Source organism: Nansenia antarctica (assembly GCF_963989245.1).
Source record: "Nansenia antarctica genome assembly, chromosome: 1".
NCBI lineage: Eukaryota > Metazoa > Chordata > Actinopteri > Argentiniformes > Microstomatidae > Nansenia > Nansenia antarctica.
The window spans coordinates 43,691,211-43,711,182 of record NC_137674.1 but is presented as its reverse complement, the minus strand read 5'-3'; the positions used below and the strand labels follow the sequence as shown (position 1 = coordinate 43,711,182).

The window sequence follows — 19,972 nt, the reverse complement described above, 5'->3', positions numbered from 1 at the left end:
TCTTTAACACGTCCTCGTCTAGCGCTAACGACCACGTCGGGAGACCTGAACCCCCCACCTGACGTGTCATTGAGAAGGCAGGAGAGCTTCTCCTCCAATGGGCTCGCAAGGTGACTGACCCCCCAGCACCATCAAATACAGTCGGCCTGTAACATTCTCCAATTCATTCATAGTTAATGTGCCAAGATAGAATCGTCAAGGAGTGTGTGCCGATCTGTCGTTTTACCAGAGAGGACCTCGGTGTCGCGCGCACACACACGCACATGCATAAGCGCACGTATGCCGCACACATACACACTGTACAAACGTGAGCACGCACACACAAACACACACACACACACACACACACACACATATGCAGCAGTTAAGGGAAAAACTCAAGGGAGGTGAGTTGCAACAATAGGAGTTAATGTGTCTCGTTTCACAGCTATTTAATAATTAAGGGAAGCGTAGTGGGGTGCAGGGAGAGCATGGGAGCCATAGCACAATGGCATGTTCAATTATGGATGCACTATCACCTGGTTTATTAGAGAGCGTGTTAGAGCCCCGCCAAATAGATGGGACATCTACTTGCTCTTCTTTCTTTTCTTCTTGCATTCTCTTTTCTCTCTTTCTCTTTCTCTCTCTCTCTATCCTCTCATCTCTCTACAGGTACAGCTCAGTATTTTTGTAGCAGTAGGTGTTGTCTGCCAGGTGGGCAGTGTTGAGTCTAAACTCATCTCATGTTCACTGACACACCAGCAGGAATCTGCTCAGTGTCTTTACCACTTCAAACGAGGACTCCATATCCTCTATGACTCACTCATACTGGACACATTATGGTTTGCTCATCATCTCTCTGATTTTGATCATTGGAAGAGCTAGTCTAGGTTTCTGGTTTTATATTCACTGAAGGAGTCAGAATTACACGTTGACGATGGAATACAGAGTCGTTGGACATATTGATGCACAGAGGGTTTAGTTTACGCATCCCTGCACAGAATCCCATGCAGAATGTAAAAGTCTTGTTTTCCCTAGCCAGCCCTAGTCATCCGTGGAATAGTGTGTGTGTGTGTGTGTGTGTGTGTGTGTGTGTGTGTGTGTGTGTGTGTGTGTGTGTGTGGGTGGGTGGATGTATGGGTGAGTGGGCAGGGTATTGGAGGCAGGAACCACCTGACTTGCAACCTGAATGTTGCTGTTTCGACTCACGTTGGGGACGCTAGGTTTTCGCTAATTGTTGTTGCTTATGCTAATATTTACTAAAGCCTTCCCCAGAAAACGTACCCAAACCTTAACCAGTCAAAGTTAATGCCTAACCCTAACCACTGAAAGTGAATGTATAATACTACCTAACCACCACGCAAATCGTAATTCACATAACTCTTACGCAGTGTATCTTTATTTTTTGCCGTCAAAACTTACGTCAAAACAGGTGGTAAAGCGCTGATATAGCCAGATAATACGATACCCCAGATTGTATTTGCTTGGTCTGCAGAAACAATCCCCCAGAACGTAATCTGGTGGAGACTATGTTGATATGTGTGTGTGTGTGTGTGTGTGTGTCATCCATTCTCCACACAAGCTCTATTCCACAAACAAGTGTTATGATATAAACAAACCTCTAGGGCTGTACTCTTTTGTGGAGGAATGAGTTATTTACTCTTGCGAAATGAATTCTCCCACCCGCAGGCCAAGAGAGCAGCTAAACCCGGGCAGCTAAACCCTCACTCTCTCTCTCTCTCTCTCTCTCTCTCTCTTACACTCTCTCCATCTCTCCCCCTCAGTCCTCTAATTAAATGTCAAAAGGCAGCATATGAAATCCAATGCTGTGTCGAGTAGAAACACGTCCTCGGATGCAGCTAATTCAACAGCAGAGGAGGCCGTCTAGGCCTGATGATCTGACAGCCCTATGCGGCGGGGCGCCATCGCCTCTCCTCTGTTAACTGCAAATGAAATCTAGTCCAAATAAAAAACTTCCCAGAGGTCTGGAAATGACTGCAATCTACACTATGAATACCCGGGAGAACTTTTAGCTGGATACACACTGCCTATGATATGATATTTTCAAGATCACATTCTTTCTCTTTCTCTCTCTCTCTCTCTCTCTCTCTCTCTCTCTCTCTCTCTCTCTCTCTCTCTCTCTCTCTCTCCTGCTCTAGGTCACTCTCTTTCTCTCTCTCTGTTCTGTGGCCAGGCTGTTGAGGAGAGAGGCAGCTGGTGGGGTAATTTGCTGCCTGGGAGGATGGCAGAGGGAGGGTGGTGGGGAGAGAGAGTGGTGGGGGGCACAGGTGCACTCCTGGAGGCACACCTGTGTGTTCCCACAGCCTGTTAGCATAGCGTAACACACACCATCTGGCCCTTACCCCAGGACGCTATCAGCCAGCACAAAATAAAGTACACTGTGTGTATGCTCTGCTGAGCTGCCGAGGGAGGACCGAGGTAGGAGGAGGCGGGGGAGGAGGGGGCCTGTAGAGAGAGTGCATTCACACACTATGACAGTCTCTGACGTAAAACACCACCCTACGCATCACCACACTACACCAATCAGCTCTAAATAGCAGATTGGACCCCCCCCCCCCCCCCCCCGCTCCCTAACAGCTTGCCCCACTACTGATACTCTCCCTTGGCACGCGTGCCCCCCTAACCACCTCCCCAAACCTCCAACTCCCAGCCAGGCTGTAGGACGTAGCATACTCCAGACTACGCCAGAGAGACAGGCCAAGACACGTCAGCCTGCCGCCAGTGTCACAGAGCAGCCCTGGCGGTGTTCTCATCTCCATGACAACAGCAGCAGCCAGCCTACTCCTCCTCCTCCTCCTCATCCTCTCTGACAACCCAACCTGCTCATCCCCTGAGATACGGATGCATGTTCCCATTGTTTACGCCACCGGAAAGGAGCGATGTTTAAGTATAGTTTACGTATGGCCTCCACCGGCTGTGAGGTGAACTGCCGACACATAACACGGACCCGGCAATGGGACAGTACTTTTTTTCAACTTTTATTTTTCTTGCTAAATTCTTGCTAATCCTTGTTACTTACGCTATTGTTTGCTAATGTCTTCCCCTGACAACTCACCGTAACCGTAACCAGTGAAAGTTAATGCCTAATACTGCGTAACCGTCACGCAAGTCGTAATTCACGCAGTCATACGTCGACACCTAATATTCCGGGCTGGCCCTGTAGTGGAAAAGCGCCATATCACAACCACAGCCCAACCTACGAGCGAATCATACGAAGGGGAGCAAGATATGGCAGGGGACTTTTTCTGGCAAAACTCCGGTTTTGAAGAAAAGCAGTCCATACATTTAAGAGGTGATAACCACTAATAAGCTGCCAAACCAAAAGGTCTATCATATCAAAACATAATCCAGGGATGTATAGGAATAAAAAAATCACATCTAGAATTTGCCCACCCAGATGGTAATGAAAAATGCTTTGTCGCTTTTACCACGTCACGCGCGGTATCAACCAATGAAAATGCGTGGGGCATCAACCAATGAAAATGAGTGGGGGCGAGGACAACATGCAAGACACTCCCCCATATTTGCATACAGATCTGATAATCGGGGTAAGAATGAAAGAATGAATGTGGAAAAGAAAGAATGAATGTGGAAAAGAATGTGGAAAACAAAGAATGAATGTGGAAAAGAATGTGGAAAACAAAGAATGAAAGTGGAAAACAAAGAATGAATGCGTAAAAGAATAAATAAATATAGAAATGTATTTCCTTATACTGTGTGTATTCATTCATTTATGTATTCATACATTCATTTATTTATCTATATATTTGTTGTTAATTTTGACAGACTTGGTCCTCCATACGATTCAGTCTCGATTGCAGTGCGAACACAAACGACGAGGTTAATTGCAACATTGTAACATATTGGGCCAGTTTCACAGACAAGGCTTAAGCCTAATCCTGGACTAAAAAGCATCTTCAATGGAGATTTTACATTGAAAGTGTGATTTAGTCCAGGACTAGGCTTAAGCCTTGTCTGTGAAACCGGCCCATTGTAATTTACTACACCCTAAATCGTAACGAAATGTAGGTCTGGAAGCGGCCTAAATCTAGCTTCAATCTGCTTTTTTTCTGTTCTCCAGTCATAATAACTGAATGAATTAGTGGTGGAGAAAATCCATTCGTGGCGGCCTGCCACAAATTAATGCATATAGAGGAAACACTGATTGAATGGGTCCATTCACCTCCACCTACAGTGTACCAGCTACCTTAGAGGTCAGACATGAAGACATTTTTGTTCGAAAAGGCAAGAAGCATGAGGAAATCAATATTGTAACTTGTGTTTGAGCAGCTACAATATGGAAGCTACTCCACGAAAAGATAAAGAACAGATTTTGTGTTTATAAACAGTTACACAGTTGCGTCATGGAAAGTCTTACAAATACAGTATCTACAGTATCATTTCTTAGCAGATGCAAGGTTGCTCTGATCTCTGACATTTTGCACCTCTCAGCACCAAGAGTCCAATAGTTCCCAAAATCCCCTCAGTGACGCTAGGCCTGCAGTAAAGCTGGGCTTAGGCCTTCAGTCCTAATCTCTGTACACCAAAGCTGTGAGTAGGGCTGTCCCAAACGACTATTTTTCTAACGATTAATCTAGCGATTATTTTTTCGATTAGTTGATTACTCTAACGACTAATTTAACGATTAGTCTAACGATTATTATTTTTTACTGTTCGATTAATGTATCACTTAATTTCCCCCAAAATAATGGCTGTATTGTCTCTCTCTGTTTAACAGTGTCTTTATAAAGCACTCTGGGTAATAGCTGCTGCTCTTATAAAACAAAGCAGCGTGTGACATGCACATTACTCAGACAGCCGCCCCTTTAAATGATCAGCTGATGTATGGGGGCTGTCTGTGGTCCCGCAATTAAACACAGACACCTTTAATTCGGCGACCTGCTACTACTACTACTACTACTACTACTACTACTACTACTACTACTACTACTACTACTACTACTACTACTACTACTACTACTACTACTACTACTACTACTACTACTGTAACTGCCTCTGTCAAACAGCCCCAGACACAGGGCAGACTCACTGCTATGTTTAGCCAACTTGAATGCCAACATGGCCATCAGGGTTTTTCCTGGCTCAAAATGAGGCGGAGGTGGTACCAGTGGTGTTTGACATCGGGGGGGACCCATGAAGCAGGGCTGTCTGGGGGTCCTTAAACATCAAACACTTAATTTATTGCATTCTGGTGAATTGATATGCACCAATGTGTGCCCTTTCTGCATCAATTTATGGTGGAAATGTCATTATTTATGTAAAGGAAAACACAATATTCAGGCACCAGATGACCATTCAAAATATAATGTAATATAATGCAATATAAGGCTCTCAGGCATTCTGTACTTTCAAATATGTATTCTCCTTGAGCAGTCAACATACTATCAGCTATTTCACTAGCAAAAACGAAAGCTAACTTATTTGCGAAACAGCGCCTCCGCCACCACGTCGGCGCAGTGCCGCAATTGCAGTTATAATTAATATTTTTTGCGACGCACCGACGCACGCGTCGTCCCAGCCCTAGCTGTGAGTCATACACAGAAGCAGGCGGTATAAAGCCTTCCTCTGCACCTGATCCCACACACACTGACACTCCTCTCTGCACTGGTCTCTAGTCCAGGGCAGGCGCGGATCTATGGGTGGGCCTGGGTGGGCCTAGGCCCGCCCAGATTGACAGCTGGCCCACCCAGTCAGATTCATAAAAAAACATATTTTTTAATAATAAAATATTTTTAAAGTTTAATTTTCACTAACTAACTGTAATGTGAATAGTTTTGTCTTGGAAATGATTAAAAGTATGTATTAATACTAATAATATTCAACTTCCTCTCTTACGTTTACATTGCTTCCTCTTTTACGTTTACTCTGATTGTTCAGTTGACCTTGACCAGTTGTTCAGTGTGCGCGCTACGATGGCAGCTAACATTGTCCCGCTTTCTTAAAAAGCCACGTCTGGAAGTCAGTGAAAATAATGAACGTTTGGACCAGGCCTTGTCTAGAAATCTTATTTATTCACAATAACAGATGATGACGCCACACGCTGACGTGCGGAGAGTCCGAGACAGCGCTGTAATAGTTCGGTGAAGTATATTTTTTATGAGACTTTCCAAGATTAAAACGAAGAGGGAAACATTTGTGTGGAACAACATTGTGTATGCCTTCACTGGATATAATAATATAATACAATAGAAGCACACAACTTTACACAACAATATATGTGTATACACCAGTTTACGTAAATCCCCTAATAAGCAGCGTTAGGTTTTGTAATAAAATGATGGATCACCACAACTGGTCCGAGCCAGGTACATGTATGATTCAACTTGAGCTTTCGGTTTGCACTGGACTGTCAACACCCACAGTTAAAAGCTTGCAAATGATAATACAGGCATTTCTTATTACAATTTCTATACTTGGTCCTCCATAGTTGATGGTTATTGGTTAATTCGTTGACTATTGCGGGCACTTGAATGCCTTGCGTGTGTGTATTATAATAACTTGTTTGGCTGTCCGTTGCATTCTCTGGGTAGACAGGTACTTTATTTATTTTCCGTTCGTTTCATGGTCTGCATAGTGATCTCCTCCAGTCCCTGCTAGTATTTTGCGTGCGTGCGTGCGTGTGCGTGCGTGTGCGTGTGTGTGCATGCGTGTTGGTCGTACCCAAATGTTTCGAGCACCCACGGGCAGAAACATAAATCGAATCGAATCGAATCGAAATCAAAAATGATCGCGAGCCCGGTTGTGTTCCATCCATCTGGCTGCTCATACATAGGTCTAAAACGTGCGGTGATGAGTTTCACTCAGGCCCACCCAGATTTTTCCAGGCCTACCCATCAGCCACTTTCTGTATCCGCCACTGGTCCAGGGGACGCTTCTGGGGGTAGAAAAGGACAGGCTCATCGTCATGCATGGAATGGAACGAGGAATGGTATCAAACACGTGCAGAGGTTGGTGGAGGTAGAAATCTGGGGTGTTTGATCGACGTGTGTGATACTGTTCCTCATTCTAGTCCAGTGTTTCCTCCAGGAATTTTTACAATGGTGGCGGGTAGCGTTGACCGCGGGCGCACGCGTGCTCAAAACAACGACGTAATTTCAGCCAAAACTCGAGGATGTCCCAAAAAAATAAAATGTTTTCCCGTACTTCTCCCATGTGTCTCTTATTGTCTGTGTCTGCATGTTTTTCCAGCATGTAATTCCGTTGTCAATAAAAAATTCGTCTCCCCTTCTTTTCATTATCATTATGGAGGCTTTATGGTTGTTGTAACTATTATGGGAAGCGGTTGACACAGTAGCCGCTTTTCGTGTACGCTGCAGTGGATCCCTTCACAACGCAGAAGAAAGAGGAGAGAGAAAACATTGTCAATGTGCAGGGAAGAATCATGTATCAGCAGGGTTCAACAGTAACGCTTGCCTGGGGCAAGTAAAAAAATTCGCCGGGTTTGTTTGCGCGAGCCCGAAGACGCTGCTGGATCCTGGATCTGTTTACCTGTGTGCAGGAAGAAAAACAGACGGAGCAGGCGCCAGACCAGACTAGATGATTGTGGAGTGAAGAGATTATTAAAGCGTACGCGATGCGACGGGTGATCGACAAGCACGTACACTTTCATAATATCTTCACTCCACGATCATCTAGTCTGGTCTGGCGCCTGCTCCGTGTTCTTCCTGCACACCGATGCACAGATCCAGGATCCAGCACCGTCGTCGCGCATATTGTAACATTTGAAGTAGTTTGTAGACTACACGCAGCCTAGATGTATTCGACCAATCACAAAACAGTTTTGCAAGCGCGTCGCTTCGCGCTTGTGGGTGTGTCTAGCGATGTGAAGGTCTGAAAAGCGGCCTAAATTTTTTTTTTTTTTTTTTTGAGAAATCTGAATGGTGGCGGAGGAAATTCCATCGTGGCGGTCCGCCACGATGAAATGCATGTAGAGGAAACACTGTAGTCCATTAAGACAATGTCCTCTGATTTTTCTTCCTCCGCCAGCCTCCACAGCTCCTGTCTACAGTGTCTCGTCCACGGTGTGTGAGTTCAGGCAGACACATGCAGCCTCATCCTTTAGATCAGAGCAATGTTCCTGTGTTGCTCCTCTGTTGCTGCTGATGCTGCTGCAGCAGAGCTGCCTGACATTTTGCCTTTCCCCTGCTGTATTTGCTCAGTGTGTTTGGAAACGCAGACAGCTTGTCATTACCCGTGTTTACTTTGATTAACAGGGAGAGCACGGCTGTATTAGCGGTTGTTAGCGGTGGTGTGTGTCTGCGTGACTCAGGGGAGCATTGAGCTTTGTATGCTGTGAAAGCATTTCTCTTTGGTTCTGTCTCTATCTGCTAATAGATTAAACTGTTTGCATGCCCACATACACACTACACACACAAGCAGACAATCATGTACTTATGCCAGCGTGCGAGTGCGCTCTCGCACACACACACACACACACACACACACACACACACACACACAAGCAGGTAATCATGCCTCATGTGCGCAAACACACACATGCACGCATGCACCCCCATCACCCCCATCCACCCCAGCAACTACATCGTAAAGTTTGCAGACGACACCACCGTGGTGGGATGTATCTCGGGGGGGGACGAGGCGGCGTACAGGGATGAGGTAGAGCAATTGAGCAAGCTGTGCAAGGTTAACAACCTGCTGCTAAACAAGTCAAAGACCCAGGAATTCATCGTAGACTTCAGGAGGAAAAAGTCAGAGATCCAGCCCCTGCTCATCGACAGAGAGAGCGTGGAGATAGTCTCAACCCTCCGATTCCTGGGACACATCATGCGGGATGACCTGGCCTGGAAGGACAACACTAAAGGCACCATCAAGAGGGCACAACAGCGGCTATACACCCTGAGATGCCTCAGGAAACAACACAACAAGCAGGAGATACTGGTGGCCTTCTACCACGGCGCAGTGGAGAGCATCCTCACCTTCGGCATCTCCAACTGGTTCCACAGCTGCACAACAGCGGAGAGAAACGAGCTACAGAGAGTCGTGAGAACAGCACAGAAGATCACCGGCGCCCCCCTCCCCTCTCTGGAGGAGCTGTACAAAACACGCTGTCTCAGGAGGGCCTCCAAGATCTCCAAGGACCCGACCCACCCTGGGCACGTACACTTTGTCAAGCTGCCCTCGAACAGGAGGTACAGGACCCCGGCCGCTAAGACAAACAGACTGAAGGACTGCTTCTACCACAGGGCCGTCAAGGCCCTGAACACAGAAAAGGCCTAAGTTCTGGGCCCAGGACAGTCCGGACGGATTGTATGGCAGCTAGTGCTGAGGCACAAACATGTACATTTTCAAGCCTGCAAACTGTGACACTTTAAAATCATGTGAAAAAATACTTTTTGTGCAATATGACAACCCTAGTTGACTATCTGTGCAGTATAGTACAGTGGATTGTGTACATAGCCTTTATTGATGTAAACCAGCTCCTTACCTTCTTGTGATTTTATGCATCTATGCTTTTTCTAAAATGTGTTTTCTTTTTCCTTTCCTAACACCAGGGGAGCCACCCCTCCTAAATTTCGTTGTTTGGTACCTGTACTGTAGCAATGACAAATAAAGTCCATTCCATTCCATTCCATTCCATGCATGCACTCACACACACACACACACACACACACACACACACACACACACACACACACACACACACACAATATTCCTCTCTCTCTCCTTCTGACTGTGTTCCTGCTCTGGTAACAAATAGCCTGTTTAGCCACTGGAAATTCAAGAGACTGCCCTAGATAACCACCTGGACTTTCAAGAGAAACCAGTCTGTTCACACTCTACTCCCACAGTACATACAGTACACCCTTAGAAGTGTGTATTCGTATTTAAAACAGATTGTATGAACTCTTTGAATGAGCATACATGTCTAAAAAGATCTCAAGAATGCAAACAGTCTTTGAAACATACATGAGAACATCGCCAGACTAAAGTTCTGTATAGCATCAAGGGTATTGTGAGAGTGACATCATAGAGGGAATATTTGTGTTGCTTAACAAAGACACACTCTAGTCCACCCTATTTAATTGTATCTCCTCCTGTGTGTTCCACAAGCAGTACAGTACGCCATACTGAGAAATAAGGTGCTTTTTGATTAACAAAAACCTCCCAAGATATATTCTTGATGTAAGACCATTTGAGTCAGATAGTGGTCTGGCATGCAAGCAGGCGTGATGGATGGGTTTTTACAACCTTTGGCTGCTGTCTCTGGGTGCTATAACTCCTTAGGGGAGATAGTGGGATGACTTGACAGTTAATACTGTAGATACTGAACATTTTGTAGCTGGATTTGGGATTGCCAAGATTCCCCTGGACTGCCAGTGATAGTTTCCTCATGGGGGATGTAGTTGTGGAATTGTACAGTAAAATGACTACTGTAAAAACCCACCTCAAAAGTCAGACTCTGTTCAAACAGGGCAGAAAAGTGTTTGTAAAGGTGATCTCACTGGACTTGATTCTTGCTTGATCTCTATTTAATCTGTTGTTGTTTGTTTTTTTTGTTTTTTTTTATTTCATTCTATGGCAAACCCGGTTTAGGAGCAAGGGGAATTGGCTGGTGGGATTTATATCCTCATTAAAGATTAATGTGTGGGATTTAATTTACATTTTAAATGGAAACATTAGCTTCATTTTCCTCATCCGGGTTGACAGGCACTTTATGACTCACCGTAAACAGCAACACATTAAACATGTCACAACTGTAAAGTGTACAGCAGCAGTGGCAACACACCCACACGCTTCTGTCTCTCCGCCCTCACCATCTCACCATCTTGTATGTATTATTCATTCGCTCACGATTTATTCGCTACGATCTAGCTGTACTGCTCTGTGTCCTGGCTCTCTTCTCTTATCTATTCTGATGGTATCAGGTTGATATTGTTAGCTTTATGGAGGTTTATGGAGATGGAGGCAGGGTCATAACCACATTTCCATGGCTCTTCCTGTTCAAGGATTACTTCATAAATGCTTCATAGGATTGCTTCATACAATCAGAATGTATTAAACAATTATGAGTCCATGCTGCCCAGACTGTATATGAACTTCACTTTCTGCCTATAGATAATATATATATATACAGTATATATAACCTATGTTATGTGCATATATATTATAGAGTATGTGTGCGTGTGTGTGTGTGTGTGTGTGTGTGAGAGAGAGAGAGAGAGAGAGAGATAGAGAGAGAGAGAAAGAGAGAGAGAGTGAGAGAGTGTGTGTGTGTGAGTGAGAGAGACAGAGACAGAGAGAGAGAGAGAGAGAGAGAGAGAGAGAGAGAGAGAGAGAGAGAGGGAAGGGAAGGGAAGGGAAGGGAGGAGTGTGTGTGTGTGTGTGTGTGTGTGTGTGTGTGAGTGTATCTGTGACAGAAAGAGAGCAGTAGAGAAGGTACAGTAAAGAGAGCAATGCCACCCGATGAGCAAAGACTTTGTGGAGGGTAGAGGTGAATTCTGAACACTCAAGTGTTTGTGGTTTTTGGCACTGCACTAATAGACTAATAGAGAGATAGGGCTAATAGATATTAGCTGCATACCCAACAGTATTCCCTGGATTCACTCCCACGCATACACCGTAAAAATAATAATAATTAATTTGACAAAGAATGACTGTTGGTGTTTACTCTTGTTTTCGGTTTACAAAGGATTGTGGGTAATGGTGAATATCTGTTCTTTGCATTATCTCAGAAACGAATCTACCTGTGATGCTGTTTTTTGTTTGATTCTGACTGAATCAAGGCCTATGTCTGTGCTCATGTTCATACATGTCATTGGGGGTGGTCAGACTGTCACCCGTTGCCGTGATGTGTGTGTCTACAGTTTAGGCCCCTCCCCTTTTGTCAGGCAGTCAAGTTTCTGTACAAGATCATCCAAGTCTGAGGTGTCTTGTTAGTTATTCATTGGTGGAGCCAGATCAACATGTGATCTTTGAAATCTACAGAATGGTTCAGCTCTAAACTGAAATAAAGACTCCTTCCTAGTAGGGAATGGTCATAACCATGTTATGGTTAAACATCTGTACACAATGATTTCTGAGTAACAATCAATTCATATGTAAAATGAGAGTCAATACCAGTAAATGAACAGCAATCAACCTTATTGTATTTGATCACATGATACATGGATATATATATATATATATGTGTGTGTATTTCATCCCTATAATTGAATTAGGTGCATAATAGATTTGAAAGAGTTTCAATCTAGAGCTCTATACCTGGGACGTTATATGCTTGTTTGATTAAATTCAAAGGTCAGTTTAGCATTGAAACACACACACACACACACACACACACACACACACACCAGCCAGCCATGCACAAATGCAAAACCATATTCACAATACACTTGTTGTGTAATGTCATCTTAGTATTGTGTGTATATGACCACTTGTCCACTAAAAGCTTATGTAATTCTGACATTGGCTTGCAATCACACACACTGAAAGGTAAAGTAGGCTATAATGACGACTGCATGGTGCTTTACAGTATATAAGCTCTTGTTGCTTATTTGGACAGTTTCCTCCTCAGACACCACAATGTAGAAAATGTCTGAGCCATCGTCATATACCCATACTTACTTACGTCATTCATTCCATAGTATACCCATTCTTATTTAGAGAAACATGAAGACAAACGTTCCCTTATTTCCAACATGTTCTTTGCACGAATACCAATGCAGCCCCCCTGAATGCGAGCTCATCTATCTTCGCATTCTCCACACACAATGACCTGATCCTATGCAAGAAGAGTCATATCAAAATATCTCTTTATATCAACATAAACTTACCCGCTATGACTCGAGAGACAACGAGACAGCTGAGAATCAGCAGTGGCGCGGCGGGTAGGACAAATCTCTCCATGCTTCTACCATCCGGAGGTGGTGAGATGATCCCATGGACTCTGGCGAGGGCTGTGTGTTAACCACCGCGCTGCTCGGCGTGCACGTCAGTCCATGATGCGTAAACGGCTTGTTTAAACGCTTACCGCAGATCCGAGACTACCGAGCGCTTTCAGGACCTGGGACAGCGTCTCGACCACTGCATTCAACAGTAGCCTGCGCCTCTCCCTGTCCATGTAGACAGCCCTGTCCTGTCCCGATATGCCGCCTCTGTGGACACCGTCGAGTCCTCGACGACAGACACAAATGAAGTCCCGCTGGCTGATGTCCTCAGCGGTCACTCGGGCTGCAGCCAAGGCTGGCACCACACACATCTGTGCCACCGAAGTGTGTTTGAGACGGAGCTTAGGGGCTCTCCACTACTGCAGACAGGAACGTGCTCTCTCTCCTCTGTCAGCATAGTACTGCCCCATTCACTTCGTCTTGAGTCATGGGTTACATGAGAGAGACGCACACACGCTGGCACAGACTGTACACACTATGCTCCAGTGACATTGTATACGCTACGATTGATCTACAGATTCACGCTGGCACTATCCATTTGGAGAGTCTTATTGTCAAATAGCAAGACAAATACAAAATATATGGGAATCACTTTGACTCATTCGCAATGCGTGTGGACATTTTTTCTCTGGTATTTTGGACAACGTATGGTTAGAAAATAACAGTTTAGGCATAGTCTTTCGTTTCATGTTCATCCCACATTTGAAAGGATGTGATTTCAGAAGATCTGAACGGCCTAGCATTTAACCACTTTTAAATGGTTATACATGCATGGAAAACAATATGACACCTAATGAATTGGCGATACATCGGACGTCCCAGCTGTACCCGGCCGTGCGCCTAGTCATGTCCAAAGTTGTGCGCCTGTCTGTCACTGCATTCCATTGTCTGATCGAGTGTCACTTTGTCACAATCTCGTCCGTTTGACTTACTTAGTCAGACAGTTCTCAGAATGACATCTGATTAAATATGCATGCCGAAGCCCACGCAAACAGCCGCTCTTCCACAGATTCACGCAACCTCATCCATAATGTTCTCTTCCGACACCTGTGTCTCCATCCATTCGACGATATTTATTATATTTAACACCTCTTGACTTCGCCTCACCCCTGACCTCTTACTATGAAAAGATCAACTTAGAGCAAAAGCCGGCAATGTAACATGCACGCTAGAACATAGATAATTTAAGCCACTCTTACCTGTACCGTATCAGTCCCGCTAAGTGGAGTGTGTGTGTGTGTGTGTGTGTGTGTGTGTGTGTGTGTGTGTGTGTGCGTGTGTGTGTGTGTGTGTGTGTGTGTGTGTGCGTGTGTGTGCGTGTGTGTGCGTGTGTGTGTGTGTGTGTGTGTGTGTGTGTGTGTGTGCCAGGCCCCGGATTGTTCACTTTGTGAGAGTTCCTTCGTCGCGACTTTTCTCTTTTCTGTCCGGAGTCAGCTACTCTCCCTAACTACTGTAACTGGCGTGACTGTAGTGTCCCCATCAATTGTTATCCGCAACACTGCACACACCGCTTCATAATCACAGCAGCTGGCTGGGAGTGTGAGTGTGAGAAAGGGTGAATGAGTTAGTAAGGGTGCACTGGATTGTGTGTGTGGTGTGTGTGTGTGTGTGTGTGTGTGTGTGTGTGTGTGTGTGTGTGTGTGTGTGTGTGTGTGTGTGTGTGTGTGTGCTGGCGTTCATACACACCTGTCCAATCAGTTGGTGTGTCCTTTGTATAATGTGGTCAGAGCATGTGTTGTTTCCACAACACACATTTTCCTCAATAAATGATGTAATTCTTTAGCTGACATGGTAATGTTGTAATTCTTTAGCTAACATATTCATGGTAATGGGGGATTGTCTTTGTAAACTAACTGGCCTAGTGCAGCATTTAAAACGTGTGCAATTAAAGGGAACACATGTTTAATGGGACAGATTTCCAAAGCCTTAACATCAGTGTAAATGTACCACCTTTGTTCCATTGTAAAAACAAATCTGTCTCTCTGTATGTCATTCATCTGGATCTGCAACCTCTTAAGCTGGACAAGCCCATAATTGGTTCCAGATTCTGCTTTAATGTAATTATACATTTTAATATTGATTACTTGTACTCATGTGTAGTATGTTATTCTGAACGTCAAGGTGTTACCTATCAAATTTGATCTTTTGCATCTGATCATCATAATGTTATAAGCTGTTTAGTCAGGGTCTGGTTTTTAGATGGAAATGAGTCGCATTGGCATTAAGCAGATGAGGTGTGCCTCAGGCGATGTATACTGTTACTGTCCTCAGCTCTCAAAGCCCAGGTGTGGTCAGGTGTGTTGCATTCAGACAATCACATTAGCAACACTTTCATTTTCAGAATAACAATTCCAAACGGCTACACGGCTGAACAGTGTGTCTCAACTGATGCTACAGCACTGCAACAGAACTGACGGAAATTTATTTGGTTCAATAGAAGCGTGGGCAGCACAAAGACAGCCCGTTAGAGTTGTTGACTGGCCCCAAACAGGGGAATTGTAAGAGATCTCTCAAGTCTAGGGCCAATAGAATATTAATGGGCTTTAAATTCTCCACTCAGCAAACACATAAAGGACTCAGCCCAAGCGCGTAATTTGCTTTTGGAAAAGGGCCCCACTGATACCTCACAGTCCGACACATTAAACGCAGATCAAGCATAAAATCACTAATACATCTACTGGCTTTATGGACGTTCTAGTGTATTCATTGTGTGTGTGTGTGTGTGTGTGTGTGTGTGTGTGTGTGTGTGTGTGTGTGTGTGTACGGGTGCATGCATGCGAGTGTGGGTGAGTGCGTGTCTTATGTGTGTGTGCGTGTGGGTGTGCAGGATTGGTACAGCATGGTTGCTGTGATAATTTCTTTAAAAATATGTTTTTAGGGCATTTCTGCTTTATTGGGATAGATTGACAGGAAGGAGGGTTGAGAGAGAGGAGGGATGACATGCAGGACAGGTCGATGGCCAGGATTGAAGGCCACTGAGGCATCCCAAGCTATGATCATTTCAATATGAAAAGAGATTCTTGGAGGTGAACTACTATTATTATTATTATTATTATTCCTAACTCACTGCGGAAACACTGTTTTCTATCTGACCCTCTGAAGTGTTCTAATCTCCAGGTTCCAGCCGTCCATGTCTGTGTGGCAGCTAAGCCCTGTATGGCAGCTAAGCCCTATGGGTACTTGTTTGCATACAGAATGAATCGCTGTGGTCATTCCTGATAGATTAGCTAAATGTTAGCATTATTGAACACGGGAGGGGAGGGCCTATCGATTTGATGACATGGCGTTTTTTTCCGTGTTGATCAGAGAGTCTGATGTTGATGATCAGTAAACCATTAGTGTTGGCTCAGGCCATAGAGAAGCAAGTCCCCTATAGCTCTCAAATGGACCGTTTTAACCAGTTTTTTATATTTGAGGCAGGCGGTATATGGCCTTGGGTTCGTAGGCTAAACAGATCATTCTGAGTATTCACAAGTATTTTTGAGGTTAAACCCTCAGCCATTTTGAGTTGCTGAGGGAGGGATTCATATTGTGCAACTTTTAAAAACCCAAATCCAGTATGTCTATCTGCTCTGACCATGTACTGTATGGAGAAGGATTATAATACTGTATAAAGTCAGCGAAATTGACTTCCAAACTTTGTTCAAATTAATAACCTGAATCAGCATTTCATGAGAAAAAGCAAAAACAAATCACCTGAGCATGAATATTTTACACACAAATATCTCTGATGTGACGCTTTTGACTTACCTGGAACGGCTTTCCACAGTTCGGGGGAGTGGGGTGGAGGGGTTAGGGGGGAAGGAGGGGGTCCGAGGCTACTCTGGGTCAGGCTCCCAGGAGGCAGCAGCAGGTGTTTTCTTCCTGTCTCAGGCTGATAGGAGTGGGATCCTGGCCCTGGAGATGTGAGGCCCTGCCTGGAACACCAGGAGGGACTGGGCCTGGAGATATGATCCTCGAGGAAAGGAGAGGACAGGAGAGGAGGGCACTGGATGGGAGGGGAGGGGGGAGGAGAGGAGAGGAGAGGAGAGGAGAGGAGAGGAGAGGAGAGGGGAGGGGAGGAGAGGAGAGGAGGGCACTGGATGAGAGGGGAGGGGAAGGGGGAGGAGATGAGAGGAGATGAGAGGAGATGAGAGGAGAGGAGAGGAGAGGAGAGGAGAGGAGAGGAGAGGAGAGGAGAGGAGAGGAGAGGAGAGGAGAGGAGAGGAGAGGAGAGGAGAGGAGAGGAGAGTTCAGTCGATGCTGTGTCATTCAATAAAAAAAACACCTGGATCTTTGCAGATGAACAAAACAGCAACCTTCTATTTAGCCAAACGATGTGAAACTCTAACACATTGTGTTCTGTGCTCAGACCCTGTGGTTGGCCCTGTTGCGTGAGCTGGCCTCTGCTCACATGTGGAGCTGGGGCACCAGAATTATTGACTTCCCGCTCATAATCCCATTACAGCTCCCTGGAATCTGAGCTTTGTGCTGAGACACGCTCCCGTCTGGGAAAGTGGAAAATCTGAGCTGGCAGAGACGCACTGCCTCAAAGCCTCTTACTGCAGATCACAAGAGATGAGCCCTTTTAAGAGACTGACATTAAACAAAAAACTAATTTGAACAGTCACAGAAAGTCTGTTAGCAACCTGGAACGCGTGGATACAGATGATTGATCAATCCTGGCAGTTTTAAGGTGGATTTGTGAGCCTTGAAATGTTGAAATATGTATCAATTATAAGGTTTGTTGGCTTCCTAAAACTGTGGTTCAAGAATGTTGTGGAGAGCAGGGACGAGTAATACAATGTTTATGGTGGGCTTGAGTAAACAAGGTGGGGTGGAAGAGAGCAACCAGGATGGATAAATGTACAGGGTCAGAGGGAGGTGGCAGGGAGACACCACAGGGGTTTTAAATAGCAGGAACGGGTGGGTCAAGAAAGGGCATTGTAAACAGGATTTCAGCCAGATAAACAACAGGTGAATGAATGAATGAATGAATGGTCTTTATTGTCATTGCTATAGTACAGGTACCAAACAACGAAATTTAGGAGGGGTGAATGGCTGGGAAGGACAGATGGAATAGCATTTTAGGGCCAGAGGGGAGGTAGACACTTACAGCCAATTGTCTTAGACCAATATATGTAAATTAGCAATGTGGGAAGTTACTGGTTGAGAGATACTGTATAAGGAAGGTTTTGGGAACAAGACGGGAGATGCTTTTGCAAACATATCTCGGCTGTGTGCTATTGTGCTTTACAATAAATGCAGTCTAACTTGAACAATCAACAAGCTCTGATTTCTGTGATAATTTACTAGTCAGTAATTGAGTAAACTTAAATAAGATATTGGAAGAATTGCCCACGACAGTTTCTTCCTGTGGGCTTTTCAATAATTGAAAATTAGTAGTTAGAAAATCGTTATAGAAAAAACTATTGATCATAGTGGATCTTAGCTGACCTTATGTTTCTGTATTTATTTTTTAATGTATTTTTTTGTGTGTGGCAGTCACACTCTTATAGTTTTCTTTATTGCATAAAGACACAGTAGTAGAGAAACACAGGAAAGTAAGGAGGAGAGGGTATGTCAGCAGGGTATGGGCCGGATTCCAACCCATGCCGACATGGGCACGTCTGTGCTCTGTAAACCGTGGTGCTGGACCACTGGACCACCCCAGAACACTCTGTACTTTCATATATGGCTATTCATGATGACAGAAGTGAGGAGCCCAGATTACACACAACCCCAGGAGAAGACAGGGTCGTTAAGGTCAGGGTCATTAAGGACATTGACTGAGTGAGGATAGTCATAATTTCCTTTTTAGTGCAGGTCACTCAAGTGTGAACATGACTAACTGCAGTAGTAAATACTCTAAGTGGCCCTCTGAGTGTGTGTGTGTGTGTGTGTGTGTGTGTATGTGTGTGTGTGCGTGCGTTTGTGTGTGTGTGTGCCTGTGTCTGTGCGTGTGCATGTTTGTGTATGTGTATGTGTGAGATGGCGTGTGTGTATGTGAGTTGGTGTATGTTTATGAGTTTGTGTGTATGTGTCTGAGTTTGTGTCTGAGTTTGTGTGTACGTGTGTGAGTTTGTGTGTATGTGTGAGTTTGTGTGTATGTGTGAGATGGTGTGTGTGTATGCATGCGTGTGTGTGTGTGTGTGTGTCAGTTTGTGTGTATGTGTGAGTTTGTGTGTATGTGTGAGTTTGTGTGTATGTGTGTGTCTGTGTGTGTGTGTGTGTGTGTGTTTGTGTGCATGTGTGAGTTTGAGTATGTGTGTGAGTTTGTGTGTATGTGTGTGACATTGTGTGTATTATGCACAGCAGATGTTCTGTGAGTGGGAGGTGAAGGCTAGAGCCGAAATCAGTGGAGACAGGCAGCAGATAGACCCCCTGTTTCCATGGAGGAGATTACATCCTTCTCTCTGGGACAGTGGAAGGGAGTCTGGCCAAGAATAGAACCACAGTCATCTGATCTGGGCCCCTCCCTTCCTCCCTCCAACACCCCATGTGGTGTCTCCTCCACCTCTGCACCCTGAGCAATTAATCAACTTTGAGAAATCAAGGCTTCATTAATGAAATTCAATGTTTTTTTGCGTTCTGCTCTTGACCAATTTGAGAGAGGAAGAGTGTGTGTGTGTGTGTGTGTGTGTGAGTGTCACAATCTCAATAATCTTTCAGTATGGATGTCCAAGATTGTACCGCAACGCTATCAGATGGAGAGCTGTCTCTGTCCCAGTCCCCAGGCAAACAGTCTCCCCAAACGATTCATCCCATCCATGAATCAGGTCATGATGGACAAGGGGAAAAAAAGTCAGCTCCTCTTCCTCTTACTAAGGTTTCCAATGTCTCTTCTTATGTAAAGGTAGCCATACACTGAAAGCCCTGTGTGTTGGAATAATTGTCACAGGTATTGTGATCCTCTGGTTGGAGGGAGTGAAATCATTTGATTTGGTTCCATAGTTACAGTGCAGGGGGACATTTGCTTGGTAAATGGACTGCACTTATATAGCGCCTTATTCCAAAGCGCTTTACAATGGCCTCTCATTCACCCATTCACACACACATTCACA

At 44.8% G+C, this 19,972-nt stretch overlaps 1 protein-coding gene across 1 annotated transcript in view; it reads right to left on the bottom strand.

The window, feature by feature from the left end:
• Nucleotides 1-12,888, bottom strand: part of fndc5a (fibronectin type III domain containing 5a) — a gene marked incomplete at both ends in the record, with an annotated part of 35,027 nt that extends 22,139 nt beyond the window's left edge. Inside the window, one exon of the mRNA XM_080535185.1 lies at nt 12,816-12,888. Coding sequence (XP_080391311.1) covers nt 12,816-12,888 — 73 coding nt within the window. The remainder of the gene's footprint in view (nt 1-12,815) is intronic.
• Nucleotides 12,889-19,972: the final 7,084 nt, after the last annotated feature.